General features: G+C 40.5%; 1 protein-coding gene and 1 long non-coding RNA gene across 2 annotated transcripts in view; one reads left to right on the top strand and one right to left on the bottom strand.

Moving 5' to 3' along the window:
* Positions 1-7,916: 7,916 nt before the first annotated feature.
* Positions 7,917-9,693, bottom strand: LOC147574997 (uncharacterized). The gene is made up of 2 exons (XR_015242953.1): positions 9,078-9,693; positions 7,917-8,688 (listed from the first exon to the last, which is right to left on the bottom strand). It is a non-coding gene; the product is annotated as an uncharacterized LOC147574997 (long non-coding RNA).
* HSDL2 (hydroxysteroid dehydrogenase like 2) overlaps positions 9,622-20,414 on the top strand; it is a 66,377-nt gene continuing 55,584 nt past the window's right edge. Inside the window, exons 1-3 of the mRNA XM_025935146.2 lie at positions 9,622-9,848; positions 17,442-17,605; positions 19,010-19,108. Coding sequence (XP_025790931.1) covers positions 9,832-9,848; positions 17,442-17,605; positions 19,010-19,108 — 280 coding nt within the window. The 5' untranslated portion in view covers positions 9,622-9,831. The remainder of the gene's footprint in view (positions 9,849-17,441; positions 17,606-19,009; positions 19,109-20,414) is intronic.

Raw genomic sequence — 20,414 nt, forward strand, 5'->3', positions numbered from 1 at the left:
CCCTCCCCAATATGTTTCTAAAAAATGTTTAACTGCAGATAATCCCACAGGGCACCAGGCAAATGTTCAACCTTGAACAGGCAAACAAGCAAAAGGTCAGTAGCAGAAAAACAAAAGAACAATCTGGGACATTTCTCTATGAAAATATGTTATTTATGTCACTGGAAAAGCAAATCTCCCCATCCCTTCCCCCATCCATGGAGGTGGAGGGTTACTTCTAGCAGAGGATAATAAGTCTTCATATAGCCTCTCTTCTCCTGAAGCAGTGGGAGTATGAGACCCTAATCAAGAATTTAATTTAGTAGAGGGAGGTAGTAGGATGACACCAACACAAATTTAATTTGGCACAGTCCAAAGCTTGATCTTTGTGTAGTAAAGTAGTATGCATTAAGAAATAGATGGCTCCATTATGGGCCGGATTCTTAAGCTAACTTTGAATGGTTTATTGTTGTTGTTTTAATGACTGTTAGGCACAGTTTGAAAGCTAGAAGATAAAGAATTGACATTCTGCAAAATAAAATACTATCTTTACAGTGAACAGGGATGAAGCTCTCTTGATTATAGAAGAGTCGAGTGTTTCTCAGCTTGGAAAGAATACACATACTGACAGTAGAGTATTGTGTCATAGAATAAATGCCTGGCTTTGGGAGATGTGAGTGTATTTTACAAATAGCTTTTTACTGGACACCAGGAAGAATTAGGTAGAAATATCTCCAAGGGAACTGTACTTGGAATACTCAGACCCAACCCTAGACTCTCTTACTAACGTCATATTCTATATAGAATCAATAATTCAGATTTGGGAAAATGTATGGCCTGGGAAAGGGGGATGGCTTATGATATGAGACAAATTCCTGTGCGTGGGGCATGGTATCTCCTAAAAGGAGATGGAGTTATTAACAGCAAGTTTGAAGAAGGAAATCTGAACAATATTGATGCTCTTAGCGTCAGATATGAAGCAGATATGAAGACAAGGAGCAAAGCTGGGGGGAAGCTCAAGAGGGAAACCCCTGCAGTGGTTTGTACTCTTCTGATACTTTTGTCTTGAGACAGAGTATCGCTTAAGACTCAGGTACAGATGCATATAACAGAAAACAAAAAAGTAACAGTGACTTAAACTAAAGATTAATTTCTCCTGTAAAAGAAGTCTAGCAGTAGTAGCTTCAGGGCTATTATGTCATTCCATGGTCATCAGAGACCCAGCCTCCCTTTTGTTTTATTATGTGAGCATATGGTTTTCATTCTTAAGATCACAAAAATGACTGGAAGCTCTTTATTTTTATTATTTTAGAAGAAATTTTTGTTTTTTGAAGTTTATTTTGCACGTGCATGAGAAAGAGAGGGGGAGAGAGAGAGAGAGAGGGAGAGAAGGCAAGTGGGGGAGGGGCAGAGACAGAGAGGGAGAGAGAAAAAGAGAATCCCATGAATGAGATTGCAAGATCGTGACTTGATCATGACCTGAGCCAAAGTTGGGGGCTTAACCCCCTGAGCCACCCAGGTGCCCCTAGAAGCTCTTTAAAGAAGCTTTCCCATCTCTCTCAAAAATAAATAAACATAAAAAAAAAAAGACACTTTCCCAGAAGTCCATTGCAATATCTTCCATTTATATCTCATTGGCCTTAATTTGGTAACATGGCCACCCCTAGGTAAAGACAAGTTGAGAGATGCAGGTTTTTTTCTGGGCATGTTGACACTTCCAATAATAGATATTGTTGGTAGGGGCGCCTGGGTGGCTCAATCAGTTGAGCGATGGACTTCAGCTCCATGGATCCTGAGTTGAAGCCCCACATCCAGCTCACTGCTCTCAGTGTGGAGCCCTCTTGGGATCCTCTGTTTCCCTCTCTCTCTGCCCCTCCCCCCTTGCACTATCTCTCCCCAAAATAAATAAAAAACATTAAAAAATTAGATACTGGGGCGCCTGGGTGGCTCAGTCGGTTGAGTGTCCGACTTCGGCTCAGGTCATGATCTCACGGTCTGTGAGTTCGAGCCCCGCATCTGGCTCTGTGCTGATGGCTCAGAGCCTGGAGCCTGCTTCCGATTCTGTGTCTCCCTCTCTCTCTGCCCCTTCCCTGCTCACGCTCTGTCTCTCTCTGTCTCAAAAATAAATAAAAAACATTAAAGAAAAATTTAAAAAAAAATAGATACTGTTGGTAAAAAGAAGTGGAGAATGCATAATAGGTAGGCAAATATCAGTCTCTGCATTAGCAATTATCACATAAAGCTAAAGTTAATTGCCTTATATATAATTATAATATATTAATATGATATCATTATATTAACATATTAATATAATAATATTCCCTCATGTAAACCTCAACCCTTTGGCTTAGTTGTGTGCGGATGGTGTAGTAAATAAACCAACAAGCAAAAAAGTGAAATAAGGCATGATCCATACACCCACATACCTAGTCCACTACTTGCACTCAAGTAAACTAGCACTTGTCTATTGAGGAAATTGTTTCTTGGAATTCTACGAGATGGCAGCTGCAAAGTGAGGAAAACCCACAGTGTACCTTGGAGCAGTGAGAATATCAGAAGGCTATGTGGGAAACTCAGGAGGGTACTGAGACGACTGCCCCCCCAACCCTAACCTTTCTTTCGTGAATGTTGTAGGGGAAAGTTCACCTTTGAAGGAGCCACAGGAAAGGGGAAGGCTAGTCCCCCCCTCCATGATTGTAACATAGATGCTGCTGTTCCAAGCATCACATCCAGAAATAACATGTAGAAGAGGCAACCAATTCTGTTGTCTTTCTTAAAATAAGAAAAACTTTCCCAGCAGACCTCACATTTGCCAGAACCAGATAACATGCCCACTTCTAAACAAGGCATCGGCGAGGGCCATGGGATTACATTGACTAAGGTCAGTGACTCTCAATCTTGGCTGCATATCAGAAGCACTCAAAGGGCTTTAAAAAATACCACCTGTGTGAGGGATGCCTGGGTGGCTCAGTGGGTTGAGCGTCCGACTTTGGCTCAGGTCATGATCTCACGGCTTGGCTCGTGGGTTCGAGCTCTGCATCAGGCTCTGTGCTGACAGCTCAGAGCCTGGATCCTGCTTCAGATTCTCTGCAGCTCCCCTCATACTCTTTCTCTCTCTAAAATAAATAAATAGGCAAACAAACATTTAAAAAAAATACCACCTGTGTACTCCGTGTCACCTTAATTAGAATCTCTGGCAGTAAGACCCAGACATCAGAATTTTTTAAAGACCCCCAAGTGATTTCAATTTGCAAACATAGTTAAGAACTACAAACCTACGTCTTCTGGTGCCCCAACCAACAGCATTAGCATTACCTGGAAACTTAATGGAACTACAAATTCTTCAACTCCACTGTCTAGACTTAATCAGAAACTTTGGGTCAGGCTCATTAACCTGCATTTTATAAAGCTCTTTAAGTGATTCTGGTGCACATTAAAGTTTGAGAACCACTGACCTAGACTAATCAGGATTAAAAAAAATTTTTTTTTATTTTTTTAAAATTTATTTTAGTTTGAGAGAGAGAGAGAGAGGCAGAGAGGAAGGACAGAATCCCAAGCAGCCTCAGTGCCATCAGTGCAGAGCCTGATGTGGGGCTTGAACTCATGAACTGTGAAAGCATGACCTGAGCTGAGATCAAGAGTCAGACATTCAACTGACTGTGCCATCCAGGTGCCCCTAATCAGGATTTTATTCTAAACTGTAGTTATGTTTACCTTTTCTATTAAAAAAAAATTTTTTTTTATGTTTAGTTATTTTTGAGAGAGAAAGAGATAGAGTGTGAATGGGGGAGAGGGAGAGAGAGAGACACAGAATTCAAAGCAGGCTCCGGGCTCTGAACTGTCAGCACAGAGCCCGACGCGGGACTCAAGCTCACAAACTGTGAGATCATGACCTGAGCCGAAGTCAGCCACTTAACCGACTGAGCCACCCAGGCACCCCTATGGTTACATTTTCTAAAGCATGGATGAACAAAATTAGCAAGGACTAGGAGTTGAAAAAGCACGGGCAGGCAAAGAATAGTGTCAGCTGTAAGCATTTGCTTTCACTTAAGGAAAACCTTTCTAGTTTTTTTCGTAATTTTTTTAATGTTTATTTTTTTGAAAGAGAAAGGGGGCAGGGAGGGGCAGAGAGAGAGGGAGACAGAGGTTCTGAAGTGGGCTCTGTGCTGACAGCAGAGAGCCTGATGCAGGGCTTGAACTTACCATGAGATCATGACCTGAGCCAAAGTAAGACGCTTAACCAACTGAGCCACCCAGGCACCCCCAGAGCTTTCTAGTTTGAATTCATTTCCAGCTTAGAGGAAAGTTGTAATAAAAAAGGAACTCTCATATATCTTTACTCCAAATCACCAATTTTTAACATTTTTCTACATTTGTTTTAGCATACCCTCTCTCTCTCTACACACCGCATGTGTGTGCACACGCACACGAATAGGTGGATCTTAATTTCCTTTTATTCCTTAATATTTCATACTAAGAACACAGACATATGTTCTCTTAACCCCAGTACAGTTATCAAATTCAGGAAATTCATCATTGACCTAATACTTTAACCTGTAGTGGGTAGAATATTCTAATTTGTTGATTGTGCTATAGCAAAAATTTTTTTCTATGTAGAATCCAGTCTAAGATCACATGTTGTGTTTAGTTGTAATGTCTTTTTAGTCTTCTTAAATATCTCTTACAGCTCTTCAGCCTCTCATTTTTCTATTACATTGACATTTTTGACTTCTCATTTACCTCCGTGATGATATAAACAATCAGGGTTAACTTTGCTCTCCAGGGGATATTCAGCAATTTTGGAGTGTCAAGACTGGAAGGGCTGGGGTGGTGGTGTTGGTTGTACAACAATGTGAATGTACTTAAGGCTACTGTGCACTTAAAAATGGTTGACATGAGGAGTGCCTGGGTGGCTGAGTCAGTTGAGCATCTCTTGATTTCAGCTCAGGTCTTGATCTCATGGTTTTTGAGTTTGAACCCCACATTGGGCTCTGTGCTGGCAGTTTGGAGCCTGCTTGGGATTGTCTCTCTCTGTCTCTCTCTCTCTGCCCCTCCCCTGCTCTCTCTCTAAAAAATAAGTAAACTATTAAAATTATTTAAAAAATGGTTAACACGAGGACCCCTGAGTGGCTCAGTTGGTTGAGAGTCTGACTCTTGATCTTGGCTCAGGTCATGATCTCACGGTTTGTGAGTTGGAGGCTTGAGTCGGGCTTCGGAATTCTCTCTCCTTCTCTGTCTGCCCGTAACCCCTTGTGCTTGCGCGTGCGCTCTCTCTCTCTCTCTCTCTCTCTCTCTCTCTCAAAATAAATACACTTTAAAAAATTTAAAAAAATGGTTAACATGGTAAATTTTACGTTATATATCTAAACATACATACTTGGAGGTGGGGGCTCTAGCATCTAAGGGGTACAGGCCAGGAATGCTGCTAAACATATGAATACACGTGGCAGACTCCTAGAACAAAGGATTATCCAACCCAAAAGGTCAATAGCAGCAAGGCTGAGAAATACTGGTCTAAGTTATGGTTGACCCTTGAACAATGCAGGGGTTAAAGGCGCTGATGACCACATGGTCAAAAATCCGTATATAACTTTTGACTCCCTCAAAAAGTAACTAATAGCCTCCTGTTGACCAAAAGCCTTACCAATAACATCAACAGTCTATTAACATGCATTTTATACGTTATACGTATTATATACTGTATTTTTACAATAAAGTAAGCCAGAGAAAATAAAATGTTATTAAGAAAATCATAAAGAAGAGAAAATGATTATAGTACTGTACTGTGTTTATTGAAAAAAAAATTCATGTAGAAGTGGACTCCCACAGTTCAAACCAGTGTTGTTCAAGAATTGACTATATTAGCACAGCCTTGCTAAATGGTGTTATGTATATCCATTGAGCAAACACTCTTGATTTTTGTATTCTAAGGAAAAATGAACAGTACACAATGATGCATACACAGAAGCTTTTATTGCAAGACTGTTTATAACAGGGATGATGTTGAGACAAAATGTCCATCACAAATGAGAATGGTAAAATTAATTTCAGTATATTTATATAAAAGAAAACTATGTACCTCTTTTTAAAAAGTCAAGGTAAACCGTTAGTTGTAAGCTTGTAAAGATGTCTATGATATATTAAGTAAAACAAAAACAGGTTCCAAAACAATCTCCCCTATGATTTACAAATGATCAAAACCTATATAAAAATTTCAAAGTCTTAAAGGAAACCTGCCAAACTGTTCATGCTTATCTCTGAAGGATGGTATTAGAGGGAAATTTTCACATTCTCTAGATTGGTGTAGTCATCAGAAAGATAAAGACATTAAAATACAGCATTGAGGTTAATATCCAACAGTTACTAATAAAATAGTGACTAGTAATAATTCTTTGAGCAACAGAAGTTACCGCTACCGTTCCAATGGGGGAAGATTTGGTACATTGTCAGAGGAGCTGCCATACCCTCAAAATCCCAGGGACTTCCCCTGTTTAACCTGGACCAGGGTGAGCTGTCCTGTGGGTGAAGGAAATGGAAAGTTTCAAGAGCCCTGACTCTTCCAAAGCCATTGAAAGCATCTGCATTGTGTTCTTGGCCTCTGACCATTAATTAGTAATTTTATATTTGACTGGAGAAGGCTAAATATCTTAAAAGGCAAGTTGAAAAATCACAATGGTAAATTATAACACACTGAAACAGTGTTTTCCAAACAGTAGGTTATGATCCATTGGAGTCATCAACATAAGTAAGTTATGATCTACTTAATATGATAGAATATAATAGATTCAATAAAATAGAAAATTGTGTTTACTGGATCTGGATGAAAATATCTTTCTTTATGTGGATGTGGCCAACAAACATGAATGTTACTGCATTACACACTTAAAAATATATATTCTTATGCAACATAGGGTTAGAAGAGTCCTTATTCAATAACTTAAGATTAAAGTTGTTCTCAGTGTCATGTCTTTTAGTATTTCAATTTAAGTATACATTTTCAACTTCCCATGTGTTTGAAAATTACTTCTTAATGTTGGTAAAAGTAATTAATTAGTAATTAACTTAAATAATAATATAAGATGAATTAGGATATCACATCCTGTTTATTTTTTATTAAAAAAATTTTTTTTATGTTTATTTTTGAGACAGAGAGAGACAGAGCATGAGTGGGGGAGCAGCAGAGAGAGGGAGACACAGAATCCGAAGCAGGCTCCAGGCTCTGAGCTGTCAGCACAGAGCCCAACGCAGGGCTCAAACTCATGAACTGTGAGACTGTGATCTGAGCTGAAGTCGGATGCTTAACCAACTGAGCCACCCAGGAGCCCCTAGAATATCACATCCTGTTTTTTAATTATACAAAGCATTTTCTTTAAGGAATTTAAAATTTATACATCCTATTTCCCCTTTATGGGAGCCCTGTAGCTCTTCATGCTATTTTTGCCTTAATGCAAGTCAGATTATATTATACCATAATATTGTTAATAAGTTAACATTTTGCTTTATAGAATTCTGAATTTTAAAAAAACAGTGCCATCTGGTGGTTCTTTCTCTTTGGGTATAAATCTCAAAGTGGAATTGCTCTTTTTTCTTTTTTTTTCTTTTTTTTTTTTTTTTTAGAGAGAGTGAGAGACCACAAGCAAGGGAGGGGCAGAGAGAGGGAGACAGAAAGAATCCCAAGCAGGCTCTGCACTGTTTGAACAGACCCCAATGTGGGGCTTGAACTCAGGAAGATCACGACCTGAGCTGAAACCAGGAACTGTGAGATCATAACCTGAGCCGAAACCAAGAGTCTGATGCTTAACCCACTGAGCCACCCAGGTACCCAAAAAGTGTAACTGCTCTTTTGCATATGGATATCCAGTAGGTGGTAACTTAAGGAGCTGCAAAACAGTTTCCCAAAGTGGTTTGTGCCTTTTCACATTCTCACCAACCATGTATGAGAGTTCCACTTTATTTATTTATTTATTTTTATTTGTTTATTTTGAGGGGGTGGGGGAGAGAGAGAGAATTCCAAGCGGGCTACACCCTATCAGTGCACAGCTGATGCAGGGCTCAAACTCCCAAACCGTGAGATCATGACCTGAGCTTAAGTCAGACGCTTAACCAACTGAGCCACCCAGGAGCCCAGAGAGTTCCATTTTCTCCACATCCTGGCTAACATTTGTTATTTTCCATATTTTCTATTATAGCTAGCCTAGTGTATGTAAAATGGAGTCTCATTGTAGTTTGGATTTGCATTTCCCTCGTAACGATTGTTGTTGGACATCTTTTCATATGCTTGCTGACCACTTGCATATTTTTTTTGAAGAAATGTCTATTCAGATTCTTTGTTCACTTTTTAGTTGTGTTTTTCATGTTTTTGTTGCTGAGTTGTAAGAGTTCTTTATATATTCTGGTTACCAGACTTTATTGGATATATGAATTGCAAATATTTTCTCCCATTCCGCAGGTTGTCTTTTCACTTCCTTGAGTGGAGAGTAAGCTTTTCATCTAACAGTCCCTATCAACTCTTTTTGAAACACCTAATATTTACAACATTCTAAACAACACACTGGCCACTCCTCATTCCTCCCACGTAGGCTGACCTTGTCTTTTTTGTCCTGCTGTATCTCGACAGTGACCAGCATGCACTAGATGCTGATATTTATTGAATAAAGAAATTCTTCTGTTGTCTCTAAGGACAATATCATAGATCGTCAATTCAAATACCTATAGGAGGCAGGCAAGAGACATACATGAATAGAGCCGTTTAGGGTTTGCAGTAAATGGTAGAGTACATACCCCACCTCCAAGCTAGTTTAACTAGTCCTCAGATAACAACCTCATCGCCCTGCTGTATCATTTCAAAATAAAATTTCTTCATGTCTCCCTAAAAATATGTTGGTCTTTAGTTCATTAGGGTAGCTAACTAATGTCCAAAGATACTACCAAAAGCAATACTGCAGTGCACTTGCTGTGATGAGCACTGGGAGTTGTATGGAAGTGTTGAATCACCATACTGTACACTTGAAGCTAATATTACATACACTGTATATTAACTGGAATTTAAATTAAAACTTTATATGTAAAAAAAGGCAATACAAGATCCCAGAATTCACCTTCTTCCAGCACTGAGTTTGGACCAGAGCTAACTATGCATTCTTCCGCAAGACTCCTGCAGAGTTCTGACCCAGAAGCTGCTGCTCATCACAGGGCTATGTAGAGCTGGGTGAGGTCGGCAGGCTTTAGTCCAGATTCCATGGGAGAGTCCAAATGCGACGCTGGCCGGCTTCTGGCAGAAAAGTACCTGCCGAGGAAAACTGGTTCCTACTAGGGGAAATTCGACGGAGCGCATGCAGCTGGACAGGCTCCCAGGTTCGGGTCATAGAGGGAGAGCCAAGTACTCGCAGCTCAGTGTCTGCAGAGGAGAAGCCGCACCCTAGCCTTCAAGGTCCCTAGTGCACGACTCAAAACGGCCACCCCACCGGCGCAGGAACGAAGCGCTGCGCCTAGGAGGCCTTCACAGAGCCGGAAAAAGCGTGCGTAGCGGCTGACGCCGACGGGAGACCGATTGTCACCGCAGAGCCCCGCGAGTGAGGTGGGGTGGAGTTGCCTTTCCCGACGCTTGCGCGGAGAGCTAGTTTCCAGGGGCCAGGCCGGGGAAGGAGGAAACTAGCTCCGAGAGCCAGGAGGCCCACTGCGTGCGCAGGCGCACTCAGAGATCTGCGAGTGCTTGAAGGGCCCGTTCCCCGCAGGCCTCGGGGTGGGGCCTCGGGGGACTGGCGTAAATGAGGAGGGAAGGCCCGCCTCTCGCACGCAGCTCTCGGCCGCTGCTGCCATTGCTGTCGCCACCACTTTTGCCCTAGGAAAGTCATGTTACCCAACACCGGGTAAGGGGATGGGGGCGCCGCGGGAGGAGACCGGGTAAGGGGCGTGGTGCGCGGCTAGGCTGGAGTGGATGGCTGGGGTCCCCGGGGTGGGAGGGCGCTCCTTGGAGTGCTGGTCTGCGCTGGACGCGGTGTTCATGGAATCTGCGATGATGAGCGTGAAAGTAACCCGGAGTTATGTACTTCGGGGTGGCAGCCACGTGCAAATCTCTCTCAAACGTAAAGGATCCAGAGTGGGTTACCCCACCACTCGCGGGGCGGGCCCTTCCGTGGGTTTCTCCGTGGCTTGTGAAGTCTTTCAAGTTCTAGGTGAAGGGTCACTGGAACGCTGCACCGCCAGTGAGTCTTCACTTTTCCTGAACGCTCAATTCTGGAATAATGAAATAATAATGGGGTGTTTAAAAAGTGATTTTCAAATGAGTAACAAATTAAACTAATCTTAAAGTATGGGTATCTTTTTGGGGGGGACGGTTCACTTAAGTTTTTTAAACATTGTGGTAAAATACACATAACAGTATCTATCATCTTAACCGTTTTTAAAAAATGGTTATTTTTGAGAGAGAGAGCGAGAAAACGCAAGTGGGGGAGGGGCAGAGAGAGAGGGAGGCACCGAACATGAAACAGGCTCCAGGTTCTGAGCTGTTTGCACAAACCCCAAGGTGGGGGTTGGACTCTCAAACTGTGAGATCATGACCCGAGCTGAAGTCGGAGGCTTAATGGTCTGAGCCACGCAGCCACAATTTTAAGTGTGCAGTAGTGTTAGGTAGATTCACATTATCTGCAGCCAATCTCCAGAACTTTTTCAACTTGCAAAACAAACTCTATACCCATTAAACAACTCCTTCTTTCTCTCCAGACCCTGGCAACCACCATTCTGTTGTCTGTTTTTGTAAAGTGTAGGTGTCTTGAGCTGAGTGACATGTCTGTTTTGTAATTTGCTTGAAAGATACAGGCACATGACAAAAAGATTTAAGCAGCTCTAATGGTTAAGGTAAAAAGTGTATTTTCTCATCCTTAACATTCAGTCCCCCAGTTACTCTGGTTTGTTTCCAGAGATAGTCTATGCATTTATAAACATTTGCACACCACCTTAAACACACGCGCACACACACACACACACACACACACACACACACACACACCACTTTTAAAAATAGTAGCAAACTCCCTTCTGGGCCTTGCCATTTTTACATAATATGTATTGGGACACACATTTTAGGTATGTATATGTGGATTTTTTCTTTTGGTAGTTACATGGTATCCTATTGATGTACCATAATTTATTTACCCAGTCCCCTGTCATTGAATACCAGATCATTTCTAGGTTTTTGTTACTGCATATTTGCTGCAATGATTATCCTTGTATCCACTGTTTGCACATATTTGAGTGTGCCTATATAATAAATTCCTGGAAGTGAAGTTCCTGAATGAAAAAGTATATGGCTGGGGCGCCTGGGTGGCACAGTCGGTTGAGCATCCGACTTCAGCCAGGTCACGATCTCGCGGTCCGTGAGTTCGAGCCCCGCGTCAGGCTCTGGGCTGATGGCTCAGAGCCTGGAGCCTGTTTCCGATTCTGTGTCTCCCTCTCTCTCTGCCCCTCCCCCGTTCATGCTCTGTCTCTCTCTGTCCCAAAAATAAGTAAATGTTGAAAAAAAAAATTAAAAAAAAAAAAAAAAGAAAAAGTATATGGCTGATATACTTTGATGGCTGATACCCTTAGCACTCCAAAGAAGTAAAAAGGATGAATGAAATTTTCTAATCCAACATGTTGGCAAACAACAAAATGTTTGATAATAAAAACCTAATTGAAAAAAAAAATGGCACTTCGTTACAGTTAAATTTTGCATCACGAGCGAGGATGAGGATCTTTTTACCAATTTGACTCTCATAGGACATTTGGCAATATCTGGGAACATTTTGGTTGTCCTAATTGTGTATGCGTGGGGGTGCATGCTGTTGGATCTTTAGAGTCCTGGAATGCTGGTAAATATCCTGCAATGCACAGGATGGATAGCCCTGTACAACAAAGACTTAACCTTGTCCAAAATGTTAGCAGTACAGATGAGAAATTCTGATTTAAAGCCATCTGAGTGTCTTTTCTTTTTCTGGCTTACACAGTTAGGTTTGTTTGTTTGTTTGTTTGTAGTTTTTATTATTTTTTTTTTAGTAATCTCTACACCCAACACGGGGCTCAAACTCACCACCATGAGATTGAGAATTGCAGGCTCTTCTGACTAAGCCAGCCAGGTGCCCCCACAATTAGGTTTTATTGATCTCTGAGAGTGCTATTTGAAAAAAATTTATCATATGTGGTACAAATATTTTTGGATTTTTTTCCACTGTGTCTTGATTTTGATTATACTATTTGTTTATCATGAAAAAACATGTTTTTACTAGGTCAGAGTTAATCATTTAAGGCTTTGCGGTTTTGTGACAACCTATAAGGCCATCTTAAACTAGGATTTTCTTTTGAATTGGTAAGTATTCTTCTAGTATTTTTACTTGTATTACTTTCATTTTTACTCAGATTTTTCATCCACCCGAGGTGAAATACTATTTTGCTTACTATTTTGACATAGGAAGTGGGTTAGAAAGTCCACTTCATTTTGGTTTGGATGGCTGGCTGCACAGTTGTATTAGTACCATTGACTGACTAATCTTTTTTTCTGTTAGAAACTCCACATCTATCATATATTGAATTCTTGTATGTATAAGGATCTGTTTCTGGATTTTCTGTTTTATTACATTAGTGTGTCTATTCATGCACTATTACCCAACTATTTTAATTACTCTAGTTTTATAAAATGTTTAAATATTTGGGAAGGGTGGTTTCTGTCTCATTTGAATTTTTTTCTTTTTTCAGAATTTTCCTGGTTATTCTTGGATGTTTATTTTTCTAAACGAACTTTAGAGTAACTTGTATAGTTTTTTTTTAAGTTATTGTTTTTCTTTTTAAAAATTGTTAATAAAAATTTCATCACATTGACTCTGATTTTGAGATACCAGAGAAGTTTGGTAAACTGTGGTGTAGATTAATTCTACATTAGCAAGTTTTAGCCATTCACAAGTTTAGATTCAGTGTGAGGAGAAAAATGTCCTTTATCCTACTGGGAATCAGTCCAGCTAGACCAAAGGCAAAGGGATGGAGCTTTTAAAGCAACAGTTAAGACATTTTCATGTTAATACTTAGACTAAAAAAATCACTTTAATAGTCTGTGCCCCTGCACTTGGGTGGGTCAGTTGGTTAAGCATCTGATTCTTGATTTCGGGTCAGATGGTGATCTTAGGTTTGTGAGTTCCAGCCCTGAGCCCTGCTTTGGGCTCCCTGCTGAGAGTGCAGAGCCTGCTTAGTATTCTCTTCCTCTCCCTCCCTTTCCCTGCCCCTCCCCCACTAGCATGCACAAGCTCTCTCTCTCTCAAAAAAAAAAAAAAAAAAGTATGGTGGGAGGCTGGGTGGCTCCGTCGGTTAAGCATCTGACTTTAGCTCAGGTGGTGATCTCATGGTTTGTGAGTTCAAGCCCCACATTGTGCTCTGTGCTGACAGCTCAGAGCCTGGAGCCTGCTTCAGAGTCTGTGTCTCCCTTTCTTTCTGCCCCCCTCCCCCTACCCCGCTCATGCTCTATCTCTCTCTCAAAAATAAATAAACATTTAAAAAATTAAAAAAAAAAAGTCTATGTATATACTACCTTTTGTATAAAAAAGGGAAAATTACACACACATACACACAATGTGTTTTTATACATACATGTGTGTAGTTGCATATTTTGAAAAAAGAACTACGAGGATAAGAAGCCAGAAGTAATTGAAGCTGGTTACCTACAGGTAAGAGATTTGAGTGTACATATTTATAAGGTTGTAACTTTTAAACCATGTCTGTGTTTTACAACATCCTTCACTAAAGATGAGGGAAAATAAGCTAAAATGGAATGCAAACATTAACAAAGGAAGTTAACTATATATCAAATTTATCCCAAATATACAGAGAAAAAGAAATAATTTTTAACATAGTAATTTGTATACCTTGTGAGGGATTTGGTCTAACAAAAGAAATATAAAGAGAACTTGAACTTAGTAGATTTATTATTGGAGGAGAGAGATATTAGTACAATAATTCAAATACTGTTGTAACTTATAGTATATACCTTCCTCTAGTTGGTCTGCTTCCTTAAGAGAACAGATGAAGATCCTTACTGTCCCCCTTTGCCTTGGGCAAGAGTGTGTTACTAGGGTTTTTTTCATATCCCCTAAGCTGGCTCCTGGTGTTCTTGTCCTTTTTCTTGTAGAAAGCCATACGTGTGTCAGCATCCCATCCTTGTCTCCCAAAACTGTCAAGGTCTGGAATTTCTTTTTTCTTTTTTATAATTTTTTAAAGTTTAATTCTTTTGAGAGAGACAGAGTGTGAGCAGGGGAGGGGCAAAGAGAGAGAAAGGGAGAGAATCCCAAGCAAGCTCCGCAGGATCAGTGCAGAGCCCGATGTGGGCCTAGATCCCACAAAACTGTGAGATGATGACCTGAGCTAAAATCAAGAGTTGGATACTTTAACTGACTGAGCCACCCAGGTGCCCCAAGGTCTGGGATTTCTATTTATCACATTTAATGTATAAATTTTTTACTGTTTTTTTAAAAAAAATTTAATGTTTATTTGTTTTTGAGAGAGAGAAAGAGAGCACGAGTAGGGGAGGGTCAGAGAGGGAGACACAGAATCTGAAGCAGGCTCCAGGCTCCGCACTGTCAGCACAGAACCTGACCCGGGGCTTGAACCCACAAACTGCGAGATTATGACCTGAGCCGAAGTTGGACGCTTAACCGACTGAGCCACCCAGGCACCCCTAATGTTTTTTTAAATTTATTATTTTTGAGAAAGAGAAAGTGTGAGCGGGGGAGGAGCAGAGGAAGAAGGGGACAGAGGATCCAAAGCAGGCTCTGTGCTGACAGCAGAGAGCCAATGTGGGGGTTTGAATTCATGAATGGTGAGATGACCTGAGCCAAAGTCAGATGCTTAACCAGCTGAGCCACCCAGGTGCCACTTAATGTAGAAATTTTAACGTGTAAATAACTTAAAATCTCTAAAGTAAATAAAATTTTACCACTCCCTCAAACACTGTAAGGATCTACAAAACTTAAACTCTAATCACTGTGTTTTAAACTTACGTTATTGTAACAGTACATTTTAATTCTTTAACCATACAAGTATTACTTATTATTTATGTTATTAGTAATTATTATAAATACATTAATTGATTTCTGTTCTTAATTTACCAGTGTTTTTGTGGGGTTTTTTTTTTGTGTGTGTTTTGTTTGTTTTAGTCTTTTTGGTTTTAATGTCTTCTTGCATTTCTGACCTTCCATCTGGGAACAGTTCTTCGAATAAATAAGGCATGAGGGGTGCCTGGATGGCTCAGTCAGTTAAGTGTCTGACTTTGGCTCAGGTTATGAACTCTCCTGAGTTCGAGCCCTGCATCGGGCTCTGGGCTGGCAGTGCAGAGCCTGCTTGGATCCTCTGTCTCCCTTTATCTCTTCCCCCTTCCTCTGCTTGAGTGTGTGCTCTCCCTCTCCTCAAAAATGAGTAAGCATTTTTAAAAAATTTTTATCAGGGGCGCCTGGGTGGCTCGGTCGGTTGGGCGTCCGACTTCGGCTCAGGTCATGATCTCGCGGTCTGTGAGTTCAAGCCCCGCATCGTGCTCTGTGTTGACAGCTCAGAGCCTGGAGCCTGTTTCGGATTCTGTGTCTCTCTCTGTCTCTGACCCTCCCCCGTTCATGCTCTGTCTCTCTCTGTCTCAAAAATAAATAAATATTGAAAAAAATTTTTATTAAAAAAAAATTTTTTTTAACATTTTTATTAAGACACTCATGTCACCTGGGTGGCTCAGTCGGTTAGGCATCTGATTTCAGCTTGGGTCGCGATCTCACAGTTCATGAGTTGGAGGCCCTCGTCGGGCTCTGTGCTGACAGCTCAGAGCCTGGAGCCTGCTACAAATTCTGTGTCTCCCTCTCTCTCTCTGCCCCTCCCTCACTTGTTCTCTGTCTCTCAAAAATAATAAACATTAAAAGATTAAAAAAAAAAAGAGAGAGACACTCAACAGACTGAGCTACCTAGACATGCCCTACCTGATTTTATTTTAGATGTTTCCTTCCCGCCTAACACCTAAGTAAATAGAAAGTTTAAAGTTAAGACAGATGGGGGTGCCTGGGTGGCTCAATCAGTTAAGTGTCTGACTCTTGATTTTGGCTCAGATCATGATCTTCACAGTTCATGAGATCGAGCTCTGCACTGACAGCAGGGAGCCTGCTTGGGATTCTCTCACTCCCTCTCTCTCTCTCTGCCCCTCCCCCACTCATGTTCACATGCACCCGCGCTCTCTCTCAAAATAAATAAACTTAACAAAAAAAAGTTATGGTAGATGAATGTAAAGATGAATGGGCACAGAGAACTTTCCTCAGTACAGTTGGGTCAGAGAATTTCCATCAGTACTCTGAGCTCTTTGCCAGTCTTTTAGGTTTGTTTGTTTAACAACCTTATTGAGATGTGATTCACCTACCACACAATTCATCCTTTTAAAGTATACTATTCAATGTTTTTTAGTAAATTAACAGACTTGTGCAACCAACACCACAATTTTTAAAACGTTTTTATCATCTTCAGAAGAGACCCCACACCCCTCAGCTCTCAACTCCCAACTACTGCTGCCCCCAGCCCTAGGCAACCACTGTCCTCATGTCTCAATAGATTTGCCTGTTCTGGACATTTCATATAAATGGAATCATACAATGTGTGGTCCTTTGTGACTAGCTTCTTTCACTTGCATAATATTCTCAAGGTTCACCCATTTAGCACGGATCAGTACTTACTTCCTTTTTACTGTTGAATTTATTCCACTGTATGGATATGCTGCAGTTTATCCATTCATCAGTTGGATATTTACATTGTTTCCACTCTGGCTATTAGAGCAATGATGAGCATCCATTATACAATTATTTGCTTTCAGGTAATTTCTTTTCTTTTTTTAATGTTTATTTATTTATTTTGAGAGAGCATGAGTAGGAGAGGGGCAGAGAGAGAGGGAGAGAGAGAGAATGCTGTCAGTGCAGACCCTGATGCGGGGCTTGAAGTCACAAACCCTGAGATCATGACCTGAGCCAAAATTAAGATTTGGATGCTTAAACCCAGACACCCCCAGATAATTTCTTTTAAGTGGGTTTGTATTCATTGTAGAAAATTTGAAAAATCCTGAAAAATATAAAAATATGATAAAATTTGTTCATAATACCACCACTCAAAAATAAGCTTTGTTAACACTTTTTCTGTGGGGAAAAAAATACATGTCTATATAGGTTAATAATTCCTTATTTCTTAAGATTTACTTGTATCTGAGCAGATTTTGATTGCCAAGTCATATCAAGACTGGCCAACAGCCGTTATAATATTACAGCAGTGGCAATATCACAGACTTATTAGCTATCAGGGAGGGAAGGAGGAAGGTTCAGAGAAAGTTTCAGAAGGGGAAACATACGTATGTGAAATATGCAGAAGTTCCTGTTACTAATAAGTAATTAAAACATTGAGCTTCTTATAAGGTAATATTTGTTCTGTTGTAGGAAGCTAGCAGGATGTACAGTTTTTATCACAGGTGCCAGCCGTGGCATTGGCAAAGCTATTGCGTTGAAAGCAGCAAAGGATGGAGCAAACATTGTCATTGCTGCGAAGACCACCCAAGCACACCCCAAACTCCCAGGCACAATCTATACTGCTGCTGAAGAAAGTGAGTGAATGTGACAGTGCCATTTCATGAAATGTCCTAACCATGGTTTCAATACATAGAGAATTTACTGGAGAGTTTAATTGTAGCTATTGGAAAGGTACCCTAAAAATCATTTTATCTGGTTAAAGAAGTATCTTGTCAGCTGAGGGCAGTGATTCAGAAACTTTTTTTCCCATCACTTTTGAGCGATGTGAGAGACTCCCATTAAAAATCATGTCTCTTGAGGGCAGTTGTTCTTGGATCTACGCAGAAAATGGGGGAGTGGAAATGGAGAGGTGGATGATGTGAGCACTTCGAGAAAGCTCTCCATGTTATTTATTCTCTGTGCCATTTGAAAGTCATTATCTTAATACTTTCAGTTCACAGTTATCAAGTGCTTATATTCAAGGCATTGTGCTAGACACAGTACCGGGAGGGAGGGCTTAACATTCAACTTTGGTTAATATTGCTAGTTTTGTTAGTCATGTTTATAGCATTGTGGTTATGTTAGGGGAACACATATGAGTGAAATGATGCCTGAGATTTGTTTTAAAATACATACCAGCCAAAAACAAAACAGGATCGGGGGTAGAAAAATTAAACAACTCAAACACCTGACAAAGCATTAATAATCATTAATAAGTGATAGATTCATGGTAGTTTATTATACTCTTCTTTGTGTTGTATATTTTTTGTGAAATTTTTCTTTTTTTTTTTTTTTAATTTTTTTTTTTTTCAACGTTTATTTATTTTTGGGACAGAGAGAGACAGAGCATGAGCGGGGGAGGGACAGAGAGAGAGGGAGACACAGAATCGGAAACAGGCTCCAGGCTCTGAGCCATCAGCCCAGAGCCCGACGTGGGGCTCGAACTCACGGACCGCGAGATCGTGACCTGGCTGAAGTCGGACGCTTAACCGACTGCGCCACCCAGGCGCCCCTGTGAAATTTTTCATAATAAAGGTTTTTTAAATTATCTTCCCTTTTTTTCTTTTTAATAGGATATTTTTTGCTTGCCCTTTTTTTTTTTTTTTTAAGAGAGAGAGAGAGAGAGCAGGGGGAGGAGACAGAGAAGGAGAGAGAGAAACCCAAGCAGGCTCCTCACTGTCAGTTCAGAGGGGCTCTAAATCAGGAACCGTGAGTTCATGACCTGAGCCGAAATCAAGAGGCAGATGCTTAACCGACTGAGCCATACAGGCGCCCCCTTTTTTTTGTTTTTTAATAGAGTTGGCTTTTCTAATCTGAGGCTGGATATGGGTTAGTCAGTCTGTCCGACTGTAGGGTAGAATCACTAGTAGTTCTAAGACATATTTATTTATATTGATTTTCTGAAAATAGGATACTTATTTCTTTTGATTCATATCAGAACGGAAAGTTTAGTATTTGAATGCCTCAATGCTTTGTTTTTGTTTGTTTATTCTTTATAGTCGAAGCAGCTGGAGGAAAGGCCTTGCCTTGTGCTGTTGATGTGAGAGATGAACAGCAAATCAATAATGCTGTGGAGAAAGCAGTGGAGCAATTTGGAGGTAGTGCCTTAATTCTGAAATAATTATTGACTACTGTAACTATAATTTAAATTAAAAAAATTTTTTTTAAATTTTCTAAGTCATTGAAGGATCATCAGGTAGGAGTATTTGGTTATGTAGAAATGCAGCTTAAAACCATCTGATGACTTTTTTTATTGCTAAAAATTATTTTGAATAATACAACAAATCTACCATTCAATATAAAGTTAGGCCCTTGACAATACATATGTCTAATCAATGAGCTTCCCAGATCCCATCTTCTTGCTTCTCCTCAATTAATGTAGCCCATCATTTGATGACTCTTTGGTATTTATTGGATAAAGTGTAGATAACTTACTGACATTCAAGGTATTTCGCATTCTGATCTCAACAGACTTTTTTTGGTTCCATTTTTTTTTTTTATACCCCTGTGTAAATGCTTTACTCCTGCCCAGATAGTTTACTTCCATATCCTTGCCTTAAGATTTTGTCTCTTTTTCTCTTCCTCTTCCTGAGGCTTCTCTAGTGCCCACCTCTCCATCTCCAGTCCTGCCTGAAATGCTCCCTTCTCTATCTTTTGAAATCCCACCTTTCTGTGGTTAAATCTTACCTTCTTCCTGACCTTGCCGACTTATCAGAAGTGTAATTTTCTTTCTCTGAATTCCTAAATCATTCCTTTGATCCTTCTTGTACTGCTTTAGATCTTAGTGGGTTTTTTCCTCCTCAGTTAGTTTACAAGCTCCTAGAAGGCAGGTGTTGGGGATTGAGCTAAGGCTTTGAAGGTATTATAGCAAGGCACCTGGCCATGTCCAAATCCTGCCTAAACCATTATCACTCTTCCCCGTCCCCCATAGTATTCCAGAGACTGTATGTATATGTGAAAGATAATTGACAACAAGGTAATTGAAACAAGATAATATTTTATTGTTAGCATGGCTTGTGCTTATAACCTTCGGTGCAGAGAACTGTGTTATAAAGGATCAGAACACAGCTTTGGCTCAAGTGGGGCCTCTATCTTTAAATCCAAAGTCTTAACCCCTACCTGGCAAAGTAATGTCAATGCCTATGTGAGAAGCAGAAAGAGAATGCAAAATTATTGGTTTTATGTATTTATTTCTTACTGATAGGGACACATGTGGAAGAGAAAGGAGAGGAAGCCACGTTCATGTGCAGGACCTTTTGTCTAAAATAACTTCACCTGGGGCGCCTGGGTGGCGCAGTCAGTTGAGCGTCCGACTTCAGCCAGGTCACGATCTCGCGGTCCGTGAGTTCGAGCCCCGCGTCGGGCTCTGGGCTGATGGCTCAGAGCCTGGAGCCTGTTTCCGAT

The sequence above is a fragment of the Puma concolor genome, chromosome D4 (assembly GCF_028749965.1).
Source record: "Puma concolor isolate L17-30 chromosome D4, mPumCon1.1.hap2, whole genome shotgun sequence".
In the NCBI taxonomy this organism is placed as follows: domain Eukaryota; kingdom Metazoa; phylum Chordata; class Mammalia; order Carnivora; family Felidae; genus Puma; species Puma concolor.